At 36.7% G+C, this 27,049-nt stretch overlaps 2 protein-coding genes across 2 annotated transcripts; both read left to right on the top strand.

The window, feature by feature from the left end:
* The first annotated feature begins 62 nt into the window (after positions 1-62).
* Positions 63-1,993, top strand: LOC144544180 (peroxidase 1-like). Its single transcript, XM_078292599.1, has 4 exons — positions 63-306; positions 537-725; positions 899-1,061; positions 1,322-1,993. Exons 1-4 carry the CDS (start codon positions 91-93, stop codon positions 1,735-1,737), a joined length of 984 nt encoding a protein of 327 aa, XP_078148725.1. The 5' UTR covers positions 63-90; the 3' UTR covers positions 1,738-1,993.
* Positions 1,994-24,902: 22,909 nt separating this feature from the next.
* Positions 24,903-26,636, top strand: LOC144544178 (peroxidase 56-like). Its single transcript, XM_078292597.1, has 4 exons — positions 24,903-25,232; positions 25,411-25,599; positions 25,772-25,970; positions 26,135-26,636. The coding sequence occupies exons 1-4, from the start codon at positions 25,011-25,013 to the stop codon at positions 26,536-26,538; spliced, it is 1,014 nt and encodes a 337-aa protein (XP_078148723.1). The 5' UTR covers positions 24,903-25,010; the 3' UTR covers positions 26,539-26,636.
* Positions 26,637-27,049: the final 413 nt, after the last annotated feature.

Here is a 27,049-nt window from a genome sequence, read left to right as displayed (position 1 = left end):
ACAACTTGAGCTTTCCTTTGCCACTATATAAGCACCATTAGTACCCCTGCCTCTTTCATGCAGTGTACAAACAACAGATCATTTTTGAACATGGAATCAAGAGCTTATCCACTGCTTTTGGTTCTTTTGGCACACTTTTTTCTTATATTGAGGACAACAAGTGCCCAATTGAGCACTGATTACTATAGCAAGACATGCCCAAATGCCGCAGAAATTGTCCGGAAAGAGATGATCCAAATTCTCTCTGTGGCACCAAGTCTTGCTGGTCCATTTCTCAGGCTGCATTTCCACGATTGTTTTGTTCGGGTATCATTTTACTTTTATTTATTTACTTATACTATTTGTTCCTGGTGTTATTAAAACCTTGTTATTTGGTACGTTCTACTAGGACAATAGCCATTGCAATTACATTGTTATCACTTATCATGTCCGGAAAGTGGCTGAGGCAACGCTTATAGTAATGACAAAACTGTCTTGCATTATAAATATTAAATAAATAAAGACTAAATTAATCATTAAATATGCATCTGACATAGGGTTGCGACGGCTCTGTTCTATTGGACTCAACCAAGGACAATGAAGCAGAGAAAGCTGCACCTCCTAATCTCAGCCTTCGGGGATTTGGTTCAGTTGAGAGGGTGAAAGCTAAGTTGGAAAAGGCCTGCCCTAACACAGTCTCCTGTGCTGATGTTCTCGCATTGATGGCACGGGATTCTGTCTGGTTGGTAAGTGCCTTTCCAATTACCTATTTCTGTTTGAATTTTGAAATATGAATTTTGTTTTATGCACTTGTAACTTCATTGAGAAAATGAAAACATATTTATAAGTTATTAGTTAGGTAGTGCATTATAATAAATATGCTTTTAAGATGACTGAAAATGTAATTTACTTGTTTCAGAGCAAGGGGCCCACATGGCCGGTAGTACTAGGAAGGAGAGATGGAAGGATGTCAATAGCAAATGAGACCAAGCAGCTTCCACCACCTACAGCAGATCTCACTCAATTGATTCAGATGTTTGCTGTCAAGGGCCTTGATCTCAAGGACCTTGTTGTTCTTTCTGGTAATAAATAAATTATTCCTACATTTTTCAATATGAAAATTATTCTTGGATCAATCATTTGTTTTGTACGTCACTAGACTTTGAAGGATGTGATCCATTTTAAAAGCATGCCCATTAAATGCAGTCATACAAATCTCTGCCCAAATCCACACCTATGACAACCTTCTACACGCTCAATTAATGACATATTTTTGAAAGACAACATTTCTAATGTATAATTCTAACAGAGGGTACTGAATTAATTTTATCTCTATATTTAGCTGGCCACACAATTGGAACAGCACACTGTGCAGCCATCAAAGATCGTTTGTACAATTTCACCGGCCAAAACAACTTGAATGATGTCGACCCATTCCTGGACCCACACTACATAGCCAAACTGAGATCGAAATGTAGCCCGACAGATACCACGACACTCATTGAGATGGATCCTGGCAGTTACAAGACATTCGATCTGAGTTATTTCAAACAAGTGGCTAAAAGAAGATCCGCCTTCCATTCTGACTGGGCTCTACTGACAGACAAGTTTACGAGAGACTATGTCCTGAAACATGCCAATGGATACGAGGCTGAATTCTTCCAAGATTTTGCCGAGTCGATGATCAAGATGGGAAATGTTGGTGTGCTTACCGGAAGCCAGGGTGAAATCAGAAAGACATGCTCTATTATTAACTGATCGTTAATGGTTATCTTTATATTTTCCAATGGATCTGTTTTATTTTATTAATTTATTTCCTTTTGTAGAAAATTGGTCGGTTGGGTGGGATTAATTATTGATATTCATAGTGTTCCTTGCAAGTTGCAAGGTGTTGAATTGTAGGGAAACTGATCAATTTGTGAAGGGAAAAGCAGACCCATGGTATTGTTGAATGTTAAGTTGTTAACTCAGCTTTAATGTAATTAATTTTAAAAATAAATCTGCACTTTTGTGTCATGCTGTCAATTTATTTTTTTTAGTTGAGAACAAAAGACCCTCAAATAAAACAAAAAGAAATGAATATATATACCTCTGTTGTTTCCAGCAACAAGTGATGCTGCTCTGTAAATCAAATCAGTATAACAGCCAACTCAGGCCTATAAAATTTGAATATGTGTATTGTGTACTAATTTTCACAGATTTCATCAATTTGATGATCACAAGGAAATCTAGCATCCTTTAAGTTTAGTGGAGAGAAATTTGATGAAAATATTTGTGATGCATTTTCCATATAAAGTTGGATTTACATCGCAAAAATTCAATGTTGGACTGAAATACAACACACACACACTTAATTAGCATTTGTTTCAAAATTGTAGACTTGGTAAACACTTAATTAGCATTAAAGTATTTGCATGTCTTTGCACCCCTGTGACATGGTTGAACATGTTTTGTTTTGTATTGGCGGTGCAAGTATCATTCAACAACCCTTAATATAGGTAACTACCGTTACAATAAGTTGGATTATGAGCATAATATCTCAGTTAAATAGCTAGCCTTGGTCTTTCTAATACATAACCTATGCGGCATTACGTGTGTACATTTTTTTAGTAAAGTAAAGTTGAAGATCGAGGCATCCAACTATTATATATCCACAAATTAGGGATCTTCTATCCGAGTTTCAAACTTGCGACCTCTCATATGGAGGTATTGCCTTTGCCACTAGACTAAAGGCTAATGCTTGACATTATCTACTTGTATCATCAACGTCTGGTCATTGCTGCATAATGCCACCTCATGCATCTATATACTTTAATTAATTAGGATCCTTACTGTTAATAGAATACTAATTAATTGATTATTGAATAAAATAGTTATGTAATCAAAATCGTATTAAGTGGCACGCAGAGTCAGAATTTTTTGACTTAAGCTTGGAATTAAAATATCATACAAAATGTAATAAAGGCAAGAACCACTGAACAAACATTAAATATTACCTACGTAGGAACTTTCATAAGAACGTAACTATAATAAAATAGATACATCTACATAATTTATTTTTAGAATTATATTGACTAAATCAGTGTATTTAAATCTCCTAAGAATTATTGAGAGATCTAGGTTCAATAATATCTCGCGAGTTAGTTTTTTTTTTTTTCTCTCTCTCTCTCTTTTCGTAGACTTCTGTAGGCCAATATGGTGTGAGTTAAGTTAGATTCTGCCAATATTTTTAAAATCTGTAACTAATATATATTTGAAAAGTTAATTGAAATTTAAGTCTTACCAAATGAAACAATAGTTTTATTTGTGTTTTGTGGATCAGATTCGAATCCGATAAACTGATCGAATCAACTAGATTACTTGTACATCCCTAAAATATCAATTCAATAGTAAGAATCACATACAAGTACATGGTATACAAAAATAAAATGGGGACATCCGGATGACATTTTGTGGAAGGCTACTGGTACGGGGACATTTTCAGTACAGTCGGCATACAGGGGAATGACAAGGGAACCAGTGATGGCTTCAAACCTCAAGCACATTTAGAAATTAAAAGCACAACCACGAATGATCATCTTTAGATGGCTGGCAATAAGAAATAGAATCCTAACGCATGATAATCTGAGGAAGAGAGGTTGCATTATAGTAAGTTAGTAACCAGGTGCCATTGTGTAAAGCAGCTGGTGAATCAGGCGGGCTTGCTAACAAAGGGACAGAGAGCGCTTTTACGGATCATGCATTTCATAGTTTGGAGAGAGATATGCGCAAGGTCAATCAGGGAAACAATAGAAGATCCTGAAATTGATTAATGAAATATGGTGGTAAATTTAATTATTTCAGTAGGATGGAGGAGAAGGGCAACGACAAAAAGGAAAAGAGAATGGAGCTGTACAAGGAATTACTGGTACTAGTACTGATACAAGAGAAAAACTACACCACAAAGGAAAAAGAAACAGGACACACTGGCATTTATTTCTTGTATTTTGTTTTAGTTAGTGTTTGCTACATAGCTTTAGTTTTCAATCATTTTTAGCTTAGCATTTTTCTTTGATTTTGTTTGGAGCATTTAAATTTTTACAAACCGTGGATACACACTCTCTAACCGCAAACATCAATTAAATATGGGCACGACCATTATTTTTCCTAAAAAAAATGGAGATATTAGTTACTGAGTGGGATGCCATAGAAGATCACAAACTACTTAATCTTCTTCAAGTTTCATTTCATATTAGTGAACTAAACATCACACGGTGTTACCTAGCTAACTAATGATTTCACATGCATGGATTCATTTTCCAGCAGGCTTATCTCTCTCCTTCTCTCCTTCTTAATAAATGTTAAGAACATGCACATCGATCCATAATGCCTCCTCTAGCACAATGAAGCTCTGCCCCTGATTTTTCTTTGTATGTGTTGAAGACAGCAAACTTATTTACAATGTTAAAATAAATTTGTTTCAGGTAATTTATCTCACATTCTATATCATTTTGGATTTTGTATACCTACCAAAATTTTGAATTCCGCAAGAAATATAGAATTGCTTCATATATATATATTTATGGCAACAAGAAAACAATCATTCTTTGGGGTCAAAACCGGTACTCAATGTTCTATTATTATTTTTAATTGAGATGAACATGTTGAAACAAACATTCCTCATATGTCATTAAACTAATCAAGGACAGGGAAAAAGCTGGAGTAATTATGGCAACCCTGTCAATTACAACCTAAGCTTCCCTTTGCCACTATATAAGCACCGTTAGTACCATGCCTCTTTCATCCGAGTCCGTTTCCCCCCAGGTACCTGAGGTGCAATTGAAAAAATTGGATGGTCCAGATTAATCTCAGCTGGACTAAACTCAATCCGGTGCCTATTGAGGCTGTAGGGAGCCTTCTTTAAGATTCGTACTAAGTGAGATGAACGGCCCGAGTTTACCACTTGCATCTCAGGTACCTGGGGTGATACGGATTCCTTTCATCCAGTGTACAAACAAGGTAATCCAACTTGGTCCCAACTCCCAAGCAATGGTAGAAGAGGGAAATTTTATAAAATATCTCACTTCTCAAAAATATCAAACAAAATACCCCTCTAAATGTCTTGACAAAATACTCTTGTGGGACCCACATTTAACTCTTCTTTCCTTCCCTCTACTTTCACTGTTTTGACCCAGAAATTTTCTTTTCACCCCCGCTGTTAGTTCTGTTAATTCACCTATTTCAGTTTGTTGGTTTCGTCCTTTTTTTTCTTTTTTTTCAATACTTCCTTCATTTCTGAGGTTAACAACATGTAGCATGTAGATTCTCTATGCATTAGAGTGATTGTATATTTGTATTGAATAGCAATTAAATGAAGCAAAAATTATATTCACATAAAAAACAATGTAAAGATACATAAATGCCATCCATCTAACATTTAAAGATTCATTGGTTCAAAGATTCAAATTTGACCTGAAATTGACCACCCCAAACAAGTACAGAATTAAATTTGCAACCAAGCCTGACATGACCTGAGCTTAATTTGACATGCATGACCAGTACCCAACCCTAACAAGTCAATTTGCTTCCTCCACGGGTCAGCAAAAAAAAAAAAAAGGAACGAGAGAGATATATTGATTAATATAATCCTTGACAGCCCCGTCAATATTTCAAAGAAAAACAAACAGAAAAAATATATATATCAAATTTTATCATTTTTTTATGGTGGGAGAGAACAATTTTTAAATCTGTTTGGGCTTGTTTATCTTTGTATGATTGTATCACCATGCTGACCATATTGCCACTTTCTTGAAGCTGTCATGGTGTTTTTTTTTTTTTTTTTTTTTGGTGAAATACGTGAAGAAGTAGATCCTCTGTTTTTTAATGTCGAATATAATTTTGACTTTAAATTCTCTCCCGAAAATCTTATACAGACACTACCACAAAGTAAAACCGTACATCTACAGCGGGTACCTTTACTACAGGAGTCCCAACTTTTAAATAGTATGTATCTACGAATTTTTTTTTAAAACCATAGACAAGAAAAACGAATTTACCAAGCCAATTTGTTTGTTTTGGTTTTTACAAAAATTATAAGAACCGAGATGTTATTTCAGGCTGAAGTGTTTTTTCTCGTATCGAATTACCATTTTAGTCTGAACTATTTTCACATATTTCGAAAAAATGTAGTTGTTGGTGTAAAACTTGTGAAGAAATCTCAGATTGAAATGACAATTCAGTATGAGAAAAAAAAACACTTTAGACATAAATGACATCTCGGTTCTTATGATGACATAAGTTATTTGTTTCAAGTTATGAGGGCATAAAATATTCTTGTTTAGTTGTGGATTAAAGTTAAGTCATGGATTAAATCTAAATAGGTGGGTTAATTTAAGAAGAGAGACACAGCATAAGCTAGTTATGCAATCTAAATATGTAGGTTAATTTATGACAACATAAGTGATTTATTATACTATACTATTCCATTACACTTTATTCATATTTGACAGTGTAAGTACAGAATAAGATACTTATTCCGTGACTTATGCCGCAACTAAACATGACCTAAATGTATAACTTGAATATAAATTCGCGTACATATTGAAGCAATGTATGGCATGCCCTCCACAAACCAAGGCCATGAAAAATATTTAATGTTTTGATAACTTACATGTAGTTCAATTTTACCTTTTTTTCTGTCTTCATCAGGCCTCTAGAAATTTGATATATCATTTGGTGATAATTGTGAAGGTTCTGGTGCTTTGAAGATGGAATGTAATTAATTCGTAATATCAATAAATTTTCATATTATTTACTGTGATAATTAATCCTCTCGAATGCAAATTCATTATCCTTTCACACTGTTTCATTCCACCAACCAATTCAAAGGGCATCCCAGAGAGCTTTGAGAAATATGCATATTTTTGCATTGTTTATACTCAAATTTAATTAGTTGTAAGGACATACACAAAATAGAATCTCAAACTCAGATTATAAACTTAAAATATGAAATTATATTATATTCATCCCTTCTTGTTGTTCCCAGATGGAAATTATTCTTGGATTTCTATAATAAAGGTCATATTAAAATGTACAAGAGAGCTAAAAAACAGTAAATTATGATTCTAATGTCTGAGTTTTCTGTACCAGTCGACCTAGGTCATGATGATCAGTGTTTGTTGAAAGGGTAAAATCTTAGGATTCAAATCTGCTCCTCTTATTCTTCAATTTGAACCGTTCAAAATCGATCAAACGGCTCTAATTAGTTTTTTTTTTCTTTTATATCAGTATGATCTATTAAAATGAATCAGATCTAATTGGAGCCGTTTGATCGATTTTGAACGGTTCGGATTGAAAAATAGGAGGGTGCTCCTTTTCTTAAGAAAAGGAGCAGATTTGAATCCAAAATCTTACATCCTGAAGCATGTCTTTCCTATTCTCATATATGGCCAACAAAATTCATCTCTTGTAAAAATGATTGGGGTTGCTCTGATATTTTTCTCTTTTGTTATTCTTCAAAAAAATCAGGAGTATATTTCATAACTCCATTTATTTCCACATACATTTCACAGAAAAAGAAAAATTAGTAAGACAGGTGCCAAGGAATATTAAACCCCTTAGCATATGTTGAAAAATGATTCCATCCATAGTCAACAGAAATATTCCCAATCAAATGAAGCCCAAAATACTATTGGTCTAAATCAGGTACATTATGTAGCCCAATAACTGTAGATAAATATCATTTCTCTTACAAGAGGCCTGTAAAGTCATAGACAATTAAATGAATCTTCCTTTGGGTCTATTTGTACTTCTCTTTTTTTAAGAAAGGCCCATTTTCTTTTACAAATCTAAATCATAATCTGTATTTTGCGCCTTTTGTATAAACAATTTAAATAACCTTAAAAAATGTAATGAAACATAAAATGCACAACTGAATACTTCCTGGATGTAAGAAGAAATTGTGTGTAGAAAAATGGAAGAATAAATAACTATTTACTAATGTAGAGCATAGAATTATTTCCATATTGAAAAGAATATTAAAGTAAAAGATTGTTACCAAAAGAGTTTAGAAAAGTTTAAAAATAAAACTGTAAAATGGTTGAAAACATTAAAATTTTAACCAATTTCTGCTCATATGAGGACAAAAACAAAGGAATTAAATAAAAAGAAAGAACATGATAGATTTGTGTAAATAATTTTAATTACTGGGGCAAATTTAAATAACATGGCCCATTTCTCCGCCACTAATTTTGCAACCGTTTTTGACCTGTACAGCTTGATTTCATATGGACTAAACGCCGTTTAGTCAAACCTGTATTTTAATATGCATTTCTAGACCTGAAAATATTTTATTTTCCGAATTTTATGGATATGGACTTTCAAACCTCTCCAATAGATTTAGGTTTTTCCCTATTTATTTTTTTATTATTATTATGGGTGTTCATAAATTAAAAAAAAAAAAAGATCTCAACAATTAATAAATAATGGGATATATTATAATATCATTGGTATGCACCAAAAATTACCTTGCTGAAATTTATAATTATTGTAGTTCTCCAAAAAAAAGGAAAATATCATGTGGGTCTGTATAAATATTGGTAATCATGTGGCCTCACTTGGTCAAATAAACGACAGCCTGCTGTTTTCAGTGCAAAGTGATTATAGGGGTGCAAACGGGTTGGATATTATCCGACTATATTTGGATCTGTATTCGAAAATTAAATATAGATATCTGATATCTAAATATCCGTGCTAATACGGATACGGATATAATTTTAAATTTTAATTATCCATATTCAAATAGAAGATATATATCATATAGTTTAATATATATTATGAAAAAATTTATATAATTCACTATTATAAAAGGCGGATATCCGTATCCGTATTTGTTTAATATCTGATCCGTACCCGTATCCGTCTAATATCCAATCCGTACCCGTATCCGTCTAATATCCGATCCGTATCTGGAAAATAAAAGCGGATACAGATATAGTTTTACTATTATCTGATCCGTATCCGATCCGTTTGCACCCCTAAAAGTGAACATTTCATTGCTTATAAAATTGATGTATATTTGTTCATCCTTAAATTGAGATTAAATTACATTTTAGTTGGTTTCTACACAAATGAAGAAGAAAAGGAAGACAAGAAGAGGTATTTTTCCTTCTTCTAAGAGATAATATCTCTTATGTCAACAAATTCCATGATAATTGAATAATTTTTTTTTCAATTAATTAAGCTTCAAAATATTTTAACAAAGATAACATAGAATCTAATTTTACAAAGGTACTTTTACACAGCGAGTTAATTCGAGTTATTTGATGGGAAACAAAAATGTAAATATTGCAAATATTCAAATTATTACTGGATCGAGCCTTAAACTTCTGACATCACAAAGTTAGGGAAAACAAAATTTCCTAGTGATAACAAGGAGTCCATCATTTTAAGTATCCACCTTGAAGAATGGACTCAATTTTATTTTCTGTTTTTTCTTTTTTTGTTAGCCTTGCTAGCCATATATTGTCATGTACATATCTTATCATAAAATGCCACATGTCCCTAACGTAATTTTTTAGTATATCTGATTTTTTAAATTTAATCTTGAAAACCACTCAAAAACTGTGAAATTACATATTTACCATCCAAATTTCTATAATTACGTATTCACCATCTAAAAATCTAATAACTCGCATATTTACCCAATATAACTTTAGTATATATCAAATATACCCAAAACTCATATTAATTATGTTTAATATTTTTAAAATTATAATTAATCAAGGATTAACTTAACACCCTATATTTTTTTCCTTAGATCTGTTCTCCTTTAGGGCGTGTTCGGCCGAATCACTATTCACGTGGGAAAAAAAAATTCAGTTCAACTGAATTTTTTTTTTCCCACGGGAACAGTGATTTTCAGTTTAATTCCCGTGCCCGTGCCCATTCCCATTTGTCGGCCGAACAGGCCCTTATATCCAATATAATAGATTAAAAATAGATAATCCAAACTGAGCCAATAACAAAACACAAATTCCCAAACTCAGTTGCTTCTTTGATAACGGGTTGCGATATCAACATCGAATTCAGTTAGAGTTGTTATGATGGAAAAGGTGGAGTGGTTAAATTATTTTTAAATGATTAAGCTGGAGCTGAAATTGTAATCTTTGAGTCTATGGCCCTCTTCTCTCCGAGTTTCAGCGGTAGAGACGAGATGAGGAGAGAGTTTCAGTGGAAAAGGGAAAGTTACATAAAAAAACGGGAGGTAAATATATGCACAGAAGAGGAAGGGGTCGAGAAGGGGAAGAGGCTAAATAAACATTTTTTTTTATATAACATTAAACTTATTTAATCTCATTTTTTGATTAATCAGGTAAATATATGAGTTATTAGATTTTTAGATGGTAAATATGTAATTACAGAAATTTGGATGATAAATACATAATTTTCACAGTTTTTGAGTGGTATAAAGCAATGAAAAATCAAACAGTTTGGAGATCTAAGATTTTTGAGAAATTAATTCATAGAATTATGATACAAATTTTGGTTACATAAAAGACAATTAATGTGATATTATTTTTATTATAAATAACTTTACTATTTTAAGAATAGTGATTATAATTCCTTTTCAAAATATTTTCCTATTAAAAATATAGCTTGCTTGAAACGGTGAATCCAAAATTTATAACAATTTATCTTATATTGACAATTTAAATTTTGTTATAATAAAAGTTTTTCTATGATACAATAAACATAGCTCATTAGATAGGCTTGATAAGGATCTAAGGTGGAAAATAATGTTATTATGTTATTATAGTATCCACTGTGAATACAATATTAAACAAATTAGATGGTCAATGGACATCTTGAGAAATAAATGTTCTATCACATGCACAAAGAGTCAAAGATCATATAATTAACACACAAAAATACCATGCTCCAATAGTATTTTCTACATCATCTACAATATGTTAACCTACGTTATCAATAAAAAAAATATAGATGATGTAGAAATGTTGATATGGATTATTTTTGCAGTCTTTCTAATAAATTAAATTATATAGTATTTCATTTATTTTTGAAAAAATATATAAAATATTTTTAATAATTCAATACAAAAAACAAATAGATTATAAACATTTTGTTTAATTAAAAAAATAAGAAAAACTTAAACAAAGAGGTTTTGGAATTCTAAAGTCTAAAACCACAAAATTAGTTTGTAGCTTAACTTTGCAGTTTTAGGCTGAATTTTTGCAATTTTTATTTTTTTGTGGATTGAACAGATTTTGAAACTTAATGTTTTTTTTTTTTGGATATTAATAAAAATTTTGGGAAAAAAAAATGACAGCTGGCAAATAGGGCTAGAAGTGAATTTACATTAGGCTTTTTTTTTCTTTTTTAAATTTATGAGAATATTACACATGCTAAGAAGCATACGGAACAGTATATTAATTGATATAATATTTTTGTAATCCTTTTTTAATGTTAAATGACTAGCCTTAGTAGCCTACAGGCAAATTGACCGAAAGAAAAACATAAAAAAAAAAAAAAAATTTCAGCTACAAATCTCAATAACATATTATTTAGCAATACACTTCCTAATAAACCAATTTATGAAAATATATAATTTTTTTTTAAATAAACTGGATTAATTTACACAAACATGTCAAACACGTAACTGCATATATTTAATTAGACTATAACAAATAAGAGTCTGTGTATTCAAAAATATATTTTTCACATGGAAATCCAATCTTAATGATGTCTTCTTTTTATATACCTTTATTTAATAGTTTTGAATTTGTTTTTATACTATTAATTATTTTATTTTTAGAGATTTTTTTCACTGCAGTCCGTATATATTTTATCAAATTAATCATTATGAAATGGATATTCAAACTTTTCGGATCTTACGTACATATATATATTTTTCAAAAGCTAAACTATGACTATTTTAATTTACTCCTATATATAATTGCCCGAAATTTTTATAAATACCCAAAAAAAATATAAAATTACAGAATCTACCCACTATTTGAATGAAATTCGAAAAATACCCAATCCGGTTATCCAATAACCGGATTTGTGACAAATTTCCGGTCAATGAATTGCCGGACTCAAAACAATATATCCGGTTAACAATTCACAGGAAAATTGTATTTTTTTTAAAACAAAATTTTTTTGTATTAAAATATTAAAAATGTTGAATATATTTCTTTAAAAATAGATGAAATACAATATAATTTGATTTATTAGTGTTACGTTATGAAATTTTTACAATTAAATTCGAATGATTTAAAAGAAAGAATCGATAAACCATGTTAATAAAATGGAAGTTTAAACCTTAATTAAGGTTCCCCTAAATAAGTAAGTTAATTGTGAATTGAAACCGCGTCGAAATTTCGAGATTTCGGAATTTTATAGCCCCAGTGCGGATTAGGTTGACCGCAGTGCGGGTGGAAGCCATCCGCAGTGGCTCAGGCTTTTTCTGGAATTTTGCCAAAAAAATGACTAAGTAGTGAGTGCGGGTGAGGGATCCGCAGTGCGGATGAGTTTAGCCGCACTCATGAATTTCTGTATTGCACTGAATTTTCCTGAAATCGGCTAAGTAGTGAGTGCGGATGAGGGTGAATCGCAGTGCGGATCAGGTTCATCCGCAGTAGGCTCGGACTTTTCCTGGATTCGGCTAACAACCGACTAAGTCTCGAGTGCGGATTAGGTAACCCGCAGTGCGGATTGGCTAATCCGCATTCAGGGAAATTTTAACCCTAAAACCCAAATTAAACCTTCTCTCTCTCTCTCTTCCACCATTCCCCATTTCTAAGTGAAATTCGTCCAAGAGAGAAGGAAAAGATCCCGTGAGTTTCCGTTTCGTTCAGACTCCCGATTGTTGCGAGAAATCGAGTTTGGAACCGAGAAAGCAGCCGAGGATCTCTCAGAACCCTTCTATTTGGTATTTCTTTCTCTCCTTTTTACTTTCGAAACCTCGAATTTTCTCGATTTCTCGGATTCTCGTTTTAAACCCGAGATTTGTGCTCGAATTGCTCGAGGACTAGTTCCTCTACACTTCTTACTAGTTTGTTTGTCATTCTTTTTCCCGATTTCTTCCGATTTATGAAATCTGATTTCTAGGGTTTCGTGCCAAAATTGAAAGTTGGCATAATCGTGATTTGATTTGCTTAACCCGACCAATTAGACTTGTAATCGGTAGGGTTGCCTCCTGATCGTGAATTTTTAGAACATTTAACGGCTGATTTGAGGTTTTGACCAAATTAGGGTTAACCAAATGGTAAATTGAAATGAACCGAGAACCAAAGTAGTGAAACGGTGATTGATGGTCACCAAATGGAGAGTGGTATGGTCCAGAGGACCTAAATGAGATTTTGTGTAGTTTTAGAGGATTTTGGTAAGAAAGAAGGAACCGAAAAGAATTGATTTGGGACTGTACCAACCCTAAGTAAACGTATGGACCACTGAACCCGAATTAAACCAAGTAAACGTATAATATAGGTGTAGGCTCGGTCGAGCAAGAACTTGCTAGACAATACGAGACGTCCGATCCTTAAGCTAAGCGGTACGCTCGTCATAATAAGGTGCGGGATTCTTGGACTTGTTTGATACTTTATTTTCAGGAATTAAACTGTTTATTCGTTTGTCATGTTGAATGATTAATTGTTGCATACTTTGGAATTCATACTGCATATTGATTCTTGCATAAATGAGAATGATTGAATTGTTTTAGTTAAGGTTGATTTGCATGTTGGTACGGTTATTAATTGTTTAGTTCTATGAATTGTGCTTGTTGTGAATGAATCTGCCAGGCCGACCTGTTTAGGTGGCTGGATAAGGTAACGGTGACCTATCCGTTGACCTGTGTTTATGAATTTGCCAGGCCGACCTGTTTAGGTGGCTGGATAAGGTGACGCTGCTGACTTATGCGTTGACCTGTGAGAATTTGCCAGACCGACCTGTTTAGGTGGCTGGATAAGGTGACGCTGCTGACTTATGCGTTGACCTGTTAGAATTTGCCAGACCGACCTGTTTAGGTGGCTGGATAAGGTGACGCTGCTGACTTATGCGTTGACCTGTTATGATTTTGCGAGACTGACCTATATGTGTGGCTTTGATAAATATATTTGTTGAGATTAAGCAAAGTTGACCTGTATAGGTAACTTTGATTTCCGTGTGTTGCATTGTGTCAAGTTGACCTGCATTGGTGACTTGTAACCGGACCTTAGGAAATGGTTAAGCCAAACAGCAATTGCAGATGGGTGTCTGATAAAGGGTCCAGCGGTTGGCCATCTGTAGGCGTCTGTAACCCTACAGATGTGGGTTTGATAACGGTTCAGCTCGAGAGAACATTTGTAATTGCTACAAGCCCAATTGAACTGAGTTAGGAATCGAGTTAAGCCAAAATATAGGTTGTGTTTGAAATCCATATTGTAAATTCCGTAAACTGTGTTTCAGGTTGATTAACTGTTGTCGAGTAGTGGCATTCTGTTATTTATGTTTCTTATATAACTGTTGCATTGTTATTGTTTGGGTTTCATCTTTGAATATAGAGTTTGATTGCAAGTCCAATAATTCAAACTGTGGCAAATTCGCACTGAGAATTTATTCTCACTCCCACCTTCCCCGTTATGTTACAGGTACTGGTGCGACGGATTCCGGAGAGGCACGAGAGTAGTAGGCCTTAGTAGCTTACCAGTATATGGCCCTAGATATCTTTTGTTGTATAGATTTAGGGTAGGCCTCGTGGTTGGTATCCGGATGAGATACTTTTGTTGTATTATATGCTGACCAGACTGTGTACTCTGATATATATATATATTAGAAACTTGTTTGAATTGCTTGTTGTTTGGTTTGAAATGTGAGTAGCCTTGTAAGCATACACGGCGTTGTATGCTTACGGCGGGGGACTGTTACGACCCGTGGCCGCGGGGTGTGACAGCTCTCTTCGGTGGTATCAGAGCTCAAGGTTTAAACCCTAACCGGACTGATAGGATACGTGAGTGGGGTACGTTATACTTGGGGTCGCACGGCTAACGACTCGTTCGTTCTATGAGATAAGTATATGCAAACCTAATGACTATTTTCTTCTTATTTAAGAACTATGGAAGGACGCCGAGGTAGGGGACGACCTAGAACTAGGAACCCACTGAACGAACCGATCGTTCATGCGAGCGAGGCCGGATCTGCAGGGCCTGAGGTCCAGAGAGTTGATCTTGGACCTGTAGGTGCGCAGAACCGGGATCGAGATTTAGACGAGAGGTTGATCGCGGCTTACGAGAGAGGTCGCCAAGCAGAAAGACGTGAGGTGGCACCGGAGGCTCCCCGAGGAGGTCCGGAAGATTTTAGGAGGTTGTACGACTCCTTCATGCGCCTTAATCCACCTCGGTTTAATGGCACTGGTGAGTATGCTGCTGCTGAAGAATGGCTCGCGAGCGTGAGTGCGAAGCTAGTTCTATGTAGAGCACCAGAACAAGATATGGTGGAGCTGGCAGAGCAAATGGTGGAGCTGGCAGAACAACAGTTGGAAGAGGGTGCTAGGTTCTGGTGGGATGGAGCCCGACGTAGCTATGTCGGGGAGGAGGCCAAGATTCCGTGGGAGTGGTTTGAATTGCAATTCACTCGACGGTTTCTGAGTAACATCCAGCGAGAGGCGCTGCGGAGGAAGTTCCTAGACTTAAAGCAGAGTGGGCGAGCAGTGGCGGAGTATAACAACGAGTTCCTTGCCTTGTCCAGGTACGCGATTGATATACAGACTGATGTGGTGAGATACCATAGGTAGTACCTGGATGGACTGGATGGGGGGATATCGATGATTGTAGATACCCCTATGGCTACTGAGTTGCAGGCCATGATGGATCACGCTGAGCAAGTGGAGTTGCACAGCAAGAGAAGGAGGTCGGAGATGACAGAGAGGAATGTCAAGCAGAGGGAGGGCCAAAACCGACAATTTAGGTCAAGGGGAGGACCGTCGACAGTTAGACCACCCCTGAGACAGTTCATGGCACCTAGACCCCCTCCGAGGCAGATAGCAGCACCGGTACTCCGGCCGGGTTTTGTTTCTGTGTGGTGCCGTTCATGCAACCAGGCACACTCTGAGAGCGATTGCAGACGCCACAACCAAGCGTGTTACACCTGCGGCAGCATGGAGCATTGGGCAAGAGAGTGCCCGAATGCGGCACTAGGGTTCCAGAGGAGCGGCGGTGGCAGAGGGCCCATGGGACGTGGATCTGGTAGACCACCATTCCGTGGTCGAGGTGCTTCCCAAACCAGCGGAGGCAGGATTGGAGGTCGAGTGGCTGCCCACGCACTCGGCATAGCAGATGTTGCATATGACGCAACGAGGGCTCTGGAGGAAGGTGAAGGCTCGCAACCATCTGATTCTCGAGCTGATGTGATGACAGGTATACTTTCTATCTCGGATGAGAGTGCCTATTGTTTGATAGATACTGGGTGTAGCCATTCCATTGTATCGAAGGCTTGGGTAGAAAAGTATAACTGGTCAACTGAAACCAATAACCAAGTCCTGAGTGTCCAAACCCCTTTCGGTTCGACTGACCGAAAAATAACCATATGCCGAAACTGAAAAGTCAGAGTTGATGGAAGGGATCTCGAGATAGACCTGTTGGTTATGGAGATCACGGGTTACGACGTTCTATTGGGGATGGATTGGTTAACAAGACATGCCGCAACGATCGACTGTCCGCACCGCAGGATTTGTTTTGTGACCGCAAAAGGTGGTATGTCGTGCATGCTGAACTGTAGGAAGGTTGGAGGGTTGATACCGTGCATCTCGGCTGTGGAAGTTAGGCACCTGATCGATTCAGGGTGCACTGCATATCTGGCAGCAATAGTGTACACTGATACGGAAGTTCCTGAGATGAATACGATTCCAGTGGTGTCGGAGTTCGTGGATGTGTTTCCGGAAGAAATAGTCGGATTACCACCGGAACGAGAAGTGGAGTTTGGCATAGAAGTGGTACCAGGTACGACACCAATTTCAAAGAGTCCGTATCGTATGGCTCCTGCAGAATTGAAGGAACTCAAGGCCCAATTAGAAGAGATGCTGGAAAGCGGGTTTATTAGACCGAGCACATCTCCATGGGGTGCTCCGGTGCTGTTTGTGAAGAAGAAGGATGGTACCTTGCGGTTATGTATCGACTACCGTGAATTGAACAAGGTGACCGTCAAGAATAGATACCCGTTACCCCGAATCGATGACTTGTTTGATCAGCTGCAAGGATCTTCGATCTACTCCAAGATAGACTTGAGAACGGGGTACCACCAGCTGAGAATACGTCCGACTGATGTGGAAAAGACAGCCTTCCGAACGCGCTATGGGCATTACGAATATATGGTGATGCCGTTCGGGCTAACGAACGCTCCGGCTGCATTTATGGACATGATGCAGCGAGTGTTTCACGACCTATTGGATTCAACTGTGGTGGTGTTCATCGATGACATCCTGATATATTCAAGGTCACGTGAGGAGCATGAGGTACATCTGCGGATAGTGTTACAGAGATTGAGGGATCATCAACTATTCGCAAAGTTTTCGAAGTGTGAGTTCTAGCTTGAGAAAGTGGCCTTCCTTGGGCACGTGATATCAGGTGAAGGGTTGGCCGTGGATTCAGAAAAGATTCGGGCGGTGACCGATTGGAAGAGGCCAGAAACAGTTACGGAGATTCGCAGTTTTCTGGGGCTAGCCGGATATTATAGAAGGTTCGTACTGGGATTCTCACAGTTAGCTGCTCCCCTTACGAAGCTTTTGCATAAAGGTGTGAAGTTCGAGTGGGGTGCCACTCAAGATCAAAGTTTTGAGAAGTTGAAGAGTCGGTTGGTAACTGCACCGGTTATTGCCATGCCCATCACCGACGAGGAGTATACCGTCTACACCGACGCATCCGGATCTGGTTTGGGATGTGTATTGATGCAGAAGGACCATGTTATAGCATATGCTTCTCGGCAGTTACGATCACACGAACAGAATTATCCGACCCATGATCTGGAGCTAGCTGCAGTGATCTTCGCTTTAAAAATTTGGCGGCATTACCTGTATGGAGTGAAGTGCCGTATCTTCACGGATCACCAAAGTTTGAAGTATATCTTCACTCAAAGGGAGTTAAATTTGAGGCAGAGGAGATGGTTGGAACTGATGAAGGACTACGATCTGGATATCCAGTATCATGCCGGGAAGGCAAACGTGGTAGCAGATGCGCTAAGCCGGAAGAGTCAGATCAATCTGGCATCGATTATCACCAGCGAGACACACATTCTCGAAGAAATGAGAAGAATGAATCTGCACGTGGGTGCATCCCGTGAGTTTGCATTGGAAACCTCATCTCGATTGATTGGAGCGAGCAATAGTGCAGGTACAGCTACAGTTGCCTCGATTATCTTGGCCGCGGTCGAGGTTCGACCAGAGTTACACGAACAGATTCGAGCAGCACAACAAGGGGACCCAAAGTGCCAGAAGTTCCGACAACATTTCGAGTCAAATGCAGACTCGCCATTTCAACTCCACGAAGATGGTATTCTGCGGTTCCATAACCGCATATGCGTTCCGAATGACTCAGAACTGAAGAATCTGATTCTGTCAGAAGCACATGACTCGGGGTATACCATTCACCCTGGTGAAGTCAAGATGTATCAAGATCTAAAGCGATATTTCTGGTGGCCAAAGATGAAAAGGAACGTACAAGGCTATGTTGAGAAATGTCAGATCTGTCAGCAAGTCAAAGCGGATAGACGAAAGAGGGCGGGACTGCTCAGACCTTTGGAGATACCCATGCGGAAATTCGAGTCGATCACTATGGACTTCGTGACTGGATTTCCGAGAACCGTTGGACGATATGATGCCATATGGGTGATAGTGGATCGGCTAACGAAGATTGCACACTTCATTCCACTCCGGATCGAGACATCCGGAAGAGAGTTGGCTGACCTGTTCTTGCAATACCAATTTAAATACCATGGATGTTCACGGCACATTGTCTCTGACCGAGACACTCGATTTACGTCTCACTTTTGGGGAAGCTTTCAAGAAGCCATGGGCACGAAACTGAGATTCAGTACAGCCCATCATCCGCAAACCGACGGTCAATCCGAACGAACAATCCAAACATTGGAGGACATGCTTCGATCCTGTGCTTTAAGTTTCCGAGAATCTTGGATCAACCACTTGTACTTGGTAGAGTTTGCGTACAACAATAGCTACCATTCGAGTATCGGAATGTCACCACAAGAGGCACTTACAGGACAGCAGTGTCGCACACCGCTGTGGTGGGGACCCGCAGGTACGTATTCACCTACCGGGCCTCAGATGTTAGAAGAGATTGCTGAAACGACGAAAGTCGTTTTGAGTCGGCTTAAGTCGGCCCAAGAGCGACAAAAGAAATATGCGGATGTGCATAGAAGACCGTTGGAGTTTCAAGAAGGGGATCACGTGTGGCTTCGAGTTTCACCCGTCAGGGGTGTACACCGATTTGGCGTATCAGGCAAGTTAAGTCCTAGATATATTGGACCGTTTCAGATTTTGAGGCGAATGGGACCGGTGGCATATGAGCTTGCATTGCCACCAGCATTGGACCGGGTTCATCCGGTGTTTCATGTGTCACAATTGCGCCGATACGTACGAGATCCGTCTCATTGCATTGATCACTCGGACCTGCATGTCCAAGGTGACTTGTCCTATCAAGAAGAGCCAATGCAGATATTGGATCGAAAAGAACAGCAACTTCGGAGCAAGACGATTAAACTTGTCCTGGTTAAATGGGGACGCCATTCGACTAAAGAAGCAACATGGGAACATGAGGAAACCATTCGTGAGAAGTACCCGGAACTATTCAACGAATCAGGTGCGCAATTTAGTTCAGAGGACTGAACTCTATTTTAAGGGGGGGAGAAATGTTACGTTATGAAATTTTTACAATTAAATTCGAATGATTTAAAAGAAAGAATCGATAAACCATGTTAATAAAATGGAAGTTTAAACCTTAATTAAGGTTCCCCTAAATAAGTAAGTTAATTGTGAATTGAAACCGCGTCGAAATTTCGAGATTTCGGAATTTTATAGCCCCAGTGCGGATTAGGTTGACCGAAGTGCGAGTGGAAGCCATCCGCAGTGGCTCAGGCTTTTTCTGGAATTTTGCCAAAAAAATGACTAAGTAGTGAGTGCGGGTGAGGGATCCGCAGTGCGGATGAGTTTAGCCGCACTCATGAATTTCTGTATTGCACTGAATTTTCCTGAAATCGGCTAAGTAGTGAGTGCGGATGAGGGTGAACCGCAGTGCGGATCAGGTTCATCCGCAGTAGGCTCGGACTTTTCCTGGATTCGGCTAACAACCGACTAAGTCTCGAGTGCGGATTAGGTAACCCGCAGTGCGGATTGGCTAATCCGCATTCAGGGAAATTTTAACCCTAAAACCCAAATTAAACCTTCTCTCTCTCTCTCTTCCACCATTCCCCATTTCTAAGTGAAATTCGTCCAAGAGAGAAGGAAAAGATCCCGTGAGTTTCCGTTTCGTTCAGACTCCCGATTGTTGCGAGAAATCGAGTTTGGAACCGAGAAAGCAGCCGAGGATCTCTCAGAACCCTTCTATTTGGTATTTCTTTCTCTCCTTTTTACTTTCGAAACCTCGAATTTTCTTGATTTCTCGGATTCTCGTTTTAAACCCGAGATTTGTGCTCGAATTGCTCGAGGACTAGTTCCTCTACACTTCTTACTAGTTTGTTTGTCATTCTTTTTCCCGATTTCTTCTGATTTATGAAATCTGATTTCTAGGGTTTCGTGCCAAAATTGAAAGTTGGCATAATCGTGATTTGATTTGCTTAACCCGACCAATTAGACTTGTAATCGGTAGGGTTGCCTCCTGATCGTGAATTTTTAGAACATTTAACGGCTGATTTGAGGTTTTGACCAAATTAGGGTTAACCAAATGGTAAATTGAAATGAACCGAGAACCAAAGTAGTGAAACGGTGATTGATGGTCACCAAATGGAGAGTGGTATGGTCCAGAGGACCTAAATGAGATTTTGTGTAGTTTTAGAGGATTTTGGTAAGAAAGAAGGAACCGAAAAGAATTGATTTGGGACTGTACCAACCCTAAGTAAACGTATGGACCACTGAACCCGAATTAAACCAAGTAAACGTATAATATAGGTGTAGGCTCGGTCGAGCAAGAACTTGCTAGACAATACGAGACGTCCGATCCTTAAGCTAAGCGGTACGCTCGTCATAATAAGGTGCGGGATTCTTGGACTTGTTTGATACTTTATTTTCAGGAATTAAACTGTTTATTCGTTTGTCATGTTGAATGATTAATTGTTGCATACTTTGGAATTCATACTGCATATTGATTCTTGCATAAATGAGAATGATTGAATTGTTTTAGTTAAGGTTGATTTGCATGTTGGTACGGTTATTAATTGTTTAGTTCTATGAATTGTGCTTGTTGTGAATGAATCTGCCAGGCCGACCTGTTTAGGTGGCTGGATAAGGTAACGGTGACCTATCCGTTGACCTGTGTTTATGAATTTGCCAGGCCGACCTGTTTAGGTGGCTGGATAAGGTGACGCTGCTGACTTATGCGTTGACCTGTGAGAATTTGCCAGACCGACCTGTTTAGGTGGCTGGATAAGGTGACGCTGCTGACTTATGCGTTGACCTGTTAGAATTTGCCAGACCGACCTGTTTAGGTGGCTGGATAAGGTGACGCTGCTGACTTATGCGTTGACCTGTTATGATTTTGCGAGACTGACCTATATGTGTGGCTTTGATAAATATATTTGTTGAGATTAAGCAAAGTTGACCTGTATAGGTAACTTTGATTTCCGTGTGTTGCATTGTGTCAAGTTGACCTGTATTGGTGACTTGTAACCGGACCTTAGGAAATGGTTAAGCCAAACAGCAATTGCAGATGGGTGTCTGATAAAGGGTCCAGCGGTTGGCCATCTGTAGGCGTCTGTAACCCTACAGATGTGGGTTTGATAACGGTTCAGCTCGAGAGAACATTTGTAATTGCTACAAGCCCAATTGAACTGAGTTAGGAATCGAGTTAAGCCAAAATATAGGTTGTGTTTGAAATCCATATTGTAAATTCCGTAAACTGTGTTTCAGGTTGATTAACTGTTGTCGAGTAGTGGCATTCTGTTATTTATGTTTCTTATATAACTGTTGCATTGTTATTGTTTGGGTTTCATCTTTGAATATAGAGTTTGATTGCAAGTCCAATAATTCAAACTGTGGCAAATTCGCACTGAGAATTTATTCTCACTCCCACCTTCCCCGTTATGTTACAGGTACTGGTGCGACGGATTCCGGAGAGGCACGAGAGTAGTAGGCCTTAGTAGCTTACCAGTATATGGCCCTAGATATCTTTTGTTGTATAGATTTAGGGTAGGCCTCGTGGTTGGTATCCGGATGAGATACTTTTGTTGTATTATATGCTGACCAGACTGTGTACTCTGATATATATATATTAGAAACTTGTTTGAATTGCTTGTTGTTTGGTTTGAAATGTGAGTAGCCTTGTAAGCATACACGGCGTTGTATGCTTACGGCGGGGGACTGTTACGACCCGTGGCCGCGGGGTGTGACAATTAGAAAGACTGCAACAAATAACCCGGATCAATATTTTTCAGGCCGGATTTTTTGCAGTTGTAAGAAAAATTAATATATTTCTTTATGTGTTATTGGAAAAAAAAATGCTTAGATTCTGAGTTATTGATCTCCGTTCAAAAATCACTTCTATGTAATCTAGAAAATATTGTGATCCTTCTAGGACATTTAATTTATAAAAAGTTGTATCTATTTTGAAAATTCTTTTTGAATAACAATTATTAAATAACTTAAAGTTTTTATTTTTTTTTCAAAAATAGATACAACTTTTCACTGCAGTCCGTATTTCTTTCGTCGAAGGTCCAACAAATTTTATCAAATTAATCATTATGAAATGGATATTCAATATTTTTCAAAAGCTAAACTATGACTATTTTAATTTACTCCTATATATAATTGCTAATTACAACTAAATATAATAAACTTAATCTCCTGATGATAAATCAAGCTACATTAACATTTCTGCCATTTATCTTGATAAGACGCACAATAGTACAACAAAAAGTAACTAAACTGAGCTGTCTACATTTGTACTACCATAATGTTCTCAGAATCTTTAATTTTTTGCAGTACCAGTATGTTTCTGACATCAATTTATTATTCACGAAACCCTCTGTACTGGATTCACTCAAAATGTGCATACAGGCACCAGATGCATATATGAATTTTTTTTATAAACCATAATTAGAAAATTGATTTTTATCAAACCAGCATGATTATTTTATTTTTATTTTTTACAAAAATCATAAGAACCGAAATGCCATTTCGATTCATTTTTTTTTTACCGAATTGACATTTCAGTTCCAACCGTTTTTACATATTTTGAGAAAAAAATACGTTAAAAAATTGTAACAAAACCTGAGACCGAATTGTCATTTCAGTCTCAAAAAAAAGGGAAAAAAATTCGAGACCAAAATGACATTTCATTTCTTATGATTTTTGTAAAAATAATAATAATAATCATGCTGGTTTTATAAAAATCATTTTTCTAATTATGATTTATAAAAAAAATTATGCATATATGGTCTCATTATAGGCATTGACAAATTAACGCTGAAGCAAGATTCCTAACATATTTTTATGATTGATAAATGCGCCATTGATGCTGAGTCCAGTGGAAATGTCACATGGATAGTGTGGCCATGGCATTACATGTAAGCAAAGATAATCCAAAGGTTCATCTCCTTCTTCTTAATTAACACATGCACACAGATTGAAATTCAAATTTTTAAAATAAAAAAAATAGGTGGCTACCACCAGCAAAGTCACTGGATCTTACCTAATCTCATTAGATCCGATCCGTTAGTCTATTAAATATATATCATTATTGCTATCCTGAGTACAATGATTATAAAATTGTTGTCCATATCCACCTTCTTTCCAATGGAATAATTTAATTCGAATTCAGATCTGTTGTTTGTTTGTTTTTGTGTGTTCAATATTTACCAATGCTGAGAGCACTAAATTCCTTAAACGTTCACATTGCAATCTCTTGTAGATGGTGAAATAATTAATTTTTTAATAGATATTTTATATTTGTAAATACTTTATTAGTTACTTTAATACTAAAGTAGTTCCTTTTAAACATTAGACATTATTTTAACAAATATATATATTATTGATGCAAAAAAAAAATGCTATGTTATATGCATATATATAGTTCTCTTTGAATTTATATAGTTACAATTGTAAGTGACTTTTGGAAGATTACGAGACACATTTTAATAATTGTCATTCTAAAATATCAAAATAAAGTACTGAATATTGAAGAGAAACTCGCCAAGTATTTTGTTATAAAAAAAAAGTTTAATGTTATATAGTCATAATTTTATAAATATATGGTAAAAGACACAAACTCAATATATATATGTTAAAGATAACTAGATATATATTTACAAATATATATAGCATATTTATTAAATGAACTAGCAAGCTAGCTAGTGAAGACATTTAAAGGTAATTAAACACAAAGTGAATATATATTTGAAGGATAGAATATTTTCCTATTTAGCATAAGGTATATACTCACAAACAATTACTAGCTTCTTGGACCATTTGCATGATATAATTGAGAAAAATTCCAACGAAACATGTTGTTTTTCACTGTAATATATGTGTAGACTATATAAACATTAAGTGTATATACGACCTGATCTAGATATATATGAAGTCGCCATTTTTTTTTTTTTTTTTTTTTTTTGGCATGGTGTAAATGGATCTCAACTCTTTGAGACAAATATCAGCACTGTACCCGATATTAAACCATACCTTTATCCAAGTTCCACAAGTATATAAAATTGCATCAATCTCAAGAGCCGTTTACCACATTTTTGTTTCTCTCAGTCTTGTTTGGTTCTCTCCAAATCTTTTCAGTTTTAGTACTACCCAGTAACCACCATAGTTATCTCAATATAGAACCAAGAATATGGAAAAGAGACTTCCCTCTAGTCTCCTTTTGTCACTTGCTCTAGCTTTCTTCTTCCTTTTCTTGGCCAAAAGAAGTGATGCTTTACAAGTAGGGTTTTATAACAAAATATGTCCAGATGTAGAAAAGATCGTTCGCAAAACCGTTATAGCTTTCTACAAGAACGATTCGACTATCACGGCCCCGTTACTCCGGCTGCATTTTCATGACTGTTTTGTTGAGGTAAGTTGCTTGTATATATGTCAACTTTTTATTGGGTTAGTGGGTTTTTTTTTTTTCTTACATTTAAGAGTAATTTTATCACCCTGGCATAAGAAATGAAACATTTCATACATTGCTGAATAGTTTTGCTCTGGCAAAATATTCTGCGTAATGTCTTCATGATTTTTATTTTGTATAGGGTTGTGATGGATCGGTGTTGCTAAATTCTACCGCGACAAGTCGAGCAGAGAAGGCTGCCAAACCTAACCTAAGCTTGGATGGTTTTTACGTCATAGACACAGCTAAAGCAGAGTTAGAAGCGAAATGTCCGGGAGTCGTCTCCTGTGCTGATATCTTAGCACTGGTTGCAAGAGATGCAGTTTCTCTGGTAATTATTGGCAAATTCATCATTTAGTAATGTTAGCCTAAATCTGAAATCTCATTTTATGTTCTTTTTGTCATACTAATTAAAGAAGAAAAATGTTAATAACAATTATGGAATGATATATTAAATATTTAATTAAATTATGACTTATAGAGAAATATTTTCCTTGTTTCAGGCTACAAATTTAGTAAGCAGTGGACGTTGGTCAAAAGATTACAACATGTACGAAGTCGAGACCGGTCGACGCGACGGCAATGTATCGTCGGAATCTGACGCCTTAAACAATCTGCCCTCATCATTTTGGGGGATCTATCAGCTCAAAAGAAACTTCGCTTCCAAGGGTCTCAATTTGAAAGATCTAGCTGTTCTATCTGGTACAAACCATATATATTATTCTGATCTCATTTACAAGCATATAAAATGTTCTTAAATTTAGAAAATATATTCATGAAAATGAGAAGATGTCTCAATCTATTATCATTTCATATGAAAAAAGTGTTGAAACATAATAAATTTTTACGGTTATTTGTTTAATTAGGTGCTCACACGATTGGAAACTCGCATTGCAACTCGTTCGCCAAACGGATGTATAACTACACTGGAAAGGGTGACATGGATCCCCTCATGGATAAATCCTATGCTGAAAGGTTGAAGAAGCAATGCACAGCCACCGACACCACCACAATTGTTGAAATGGTGCCGGGCAGCTCTACGACCTTCGACCCGACATATTTCAAGCTTGTAATTGACAGGAAAGCACTCTTTCATTCTGATGAGGCTCTTTTGAGAAGCCAGGTGACTAGAGACTATGTATTTTCTCATGCTAACAATAACACAGGATTTTTCCATGATTTTGGGGTTTCAATGGTGAAAATGGGAAGGAATCAGGTGCTTGAAGGACAAAAGGGAGAAATTAGAAAGATTTGTGCTTTACGTAATTAATTAATTATTAGTATCACGATTATTTGGTGAGAAATTGTATTGTAACGATATTATTTTTTGAAATCTTAAGCTGTTAATGAAAAGGTCTCCATTGCATTAATTGAGGGATGCTGTCGTGATATTAATTGGTTTACTTAATAATTATAATTTAATGGTTACTTTACTTTACGAGTTTTCCAAGTAAGTCTCGTAAAATGTGATTTTTTATAATCAGCAAAGAGCCAAAGATAATGTGTGCATCGAATAATGTGCATGCACCAAATTTTATTGTTTTGGTACATTAACCAACCACGCTAAGGCATCAAACCCAATACCGACAAGTTGTAAGCGACGTGCATGTTGGGTTTCAAAGCTCCATAAAGTTTGTATGCATGGTTTGGTTATTTTAGTAGATCTCTGCTATGCGTATAGGGGTGTCAATGGTACCTTTTTAGCCGTTTATCCGACCCGTATCGTATTCGATAAGGCGGGTATGGGTAAGGATTTTTTTTCGTTAGCTTATTGGGTATTG

Source organism: Carex rostrata, chromosome 26 (genome assembly GCF_964058835.1).
Source record: "Carex rostrata chromosome 26, lpCarRost1.2, whole genome shotgun sequence".
NCBI classification, from domain to species: Eukaryota; Viridiplantae; Streptophyta; class Magnoliopsida; order Poales; family Cyperaceae; genus Carex; species Carex rostrata.
Note: the sequence above shows the minus strand (reverse complement) of the source record. Positions and strands in the feature narration are given on the sequence as shown.

What these genes read in the sequence shown, in the direction of transcription:
- LOC144544180 (XM_078292599.1), top strand. Translation starts at nt 91, where the DNA reads ATGGAATCAAGAGCTTATCCACTGCTTTTGGTTCTTTTGGCACACTTT. An exon ending in CACGGGATTCTGTCTGGTTG is followed by an intron (nt 726 to 898) that starts GTAAGTGCCTTT and finishes TACTTGTTTCAG; the next exon opens with AGCAAGGGGCCCACATGGCC. An exon ending in GGACCTTGTTGTTCTTTCTG is followed by an intron (nt 1,062 to 1,321) that starts GTAATAAATAAA and finishes CTCTATATTTAG; the next exon opens with CTGGCCACACAATTGGAACA.
- LOC144544178 (XM_078292597.1), top strand. Translation starts at nt 25,011, where the DNA reads ATGGAAAAGAGACTTCCCTCTAGTCTCCTTTTGTCACTTGCTCTAGCT. An exon ending in TTCATGACTGTTTTGTTGAG is followed by an intron (nt 25,233 to 25,410) that starts GTAAGTTGCTTG and finishes TATTTTGTATAG; the next exon opens with GGTTGTGATGGATCGGTGTT. An exon ending in CAAGAGATGCAGTTTCTCTG is followed by an intron (nt 25,600 to 25,771) that starts GTAATTATTGGC and finishes TCCTTGTTTCAG; the next exon opens with GCTACAAATTTAGTAAGCAG.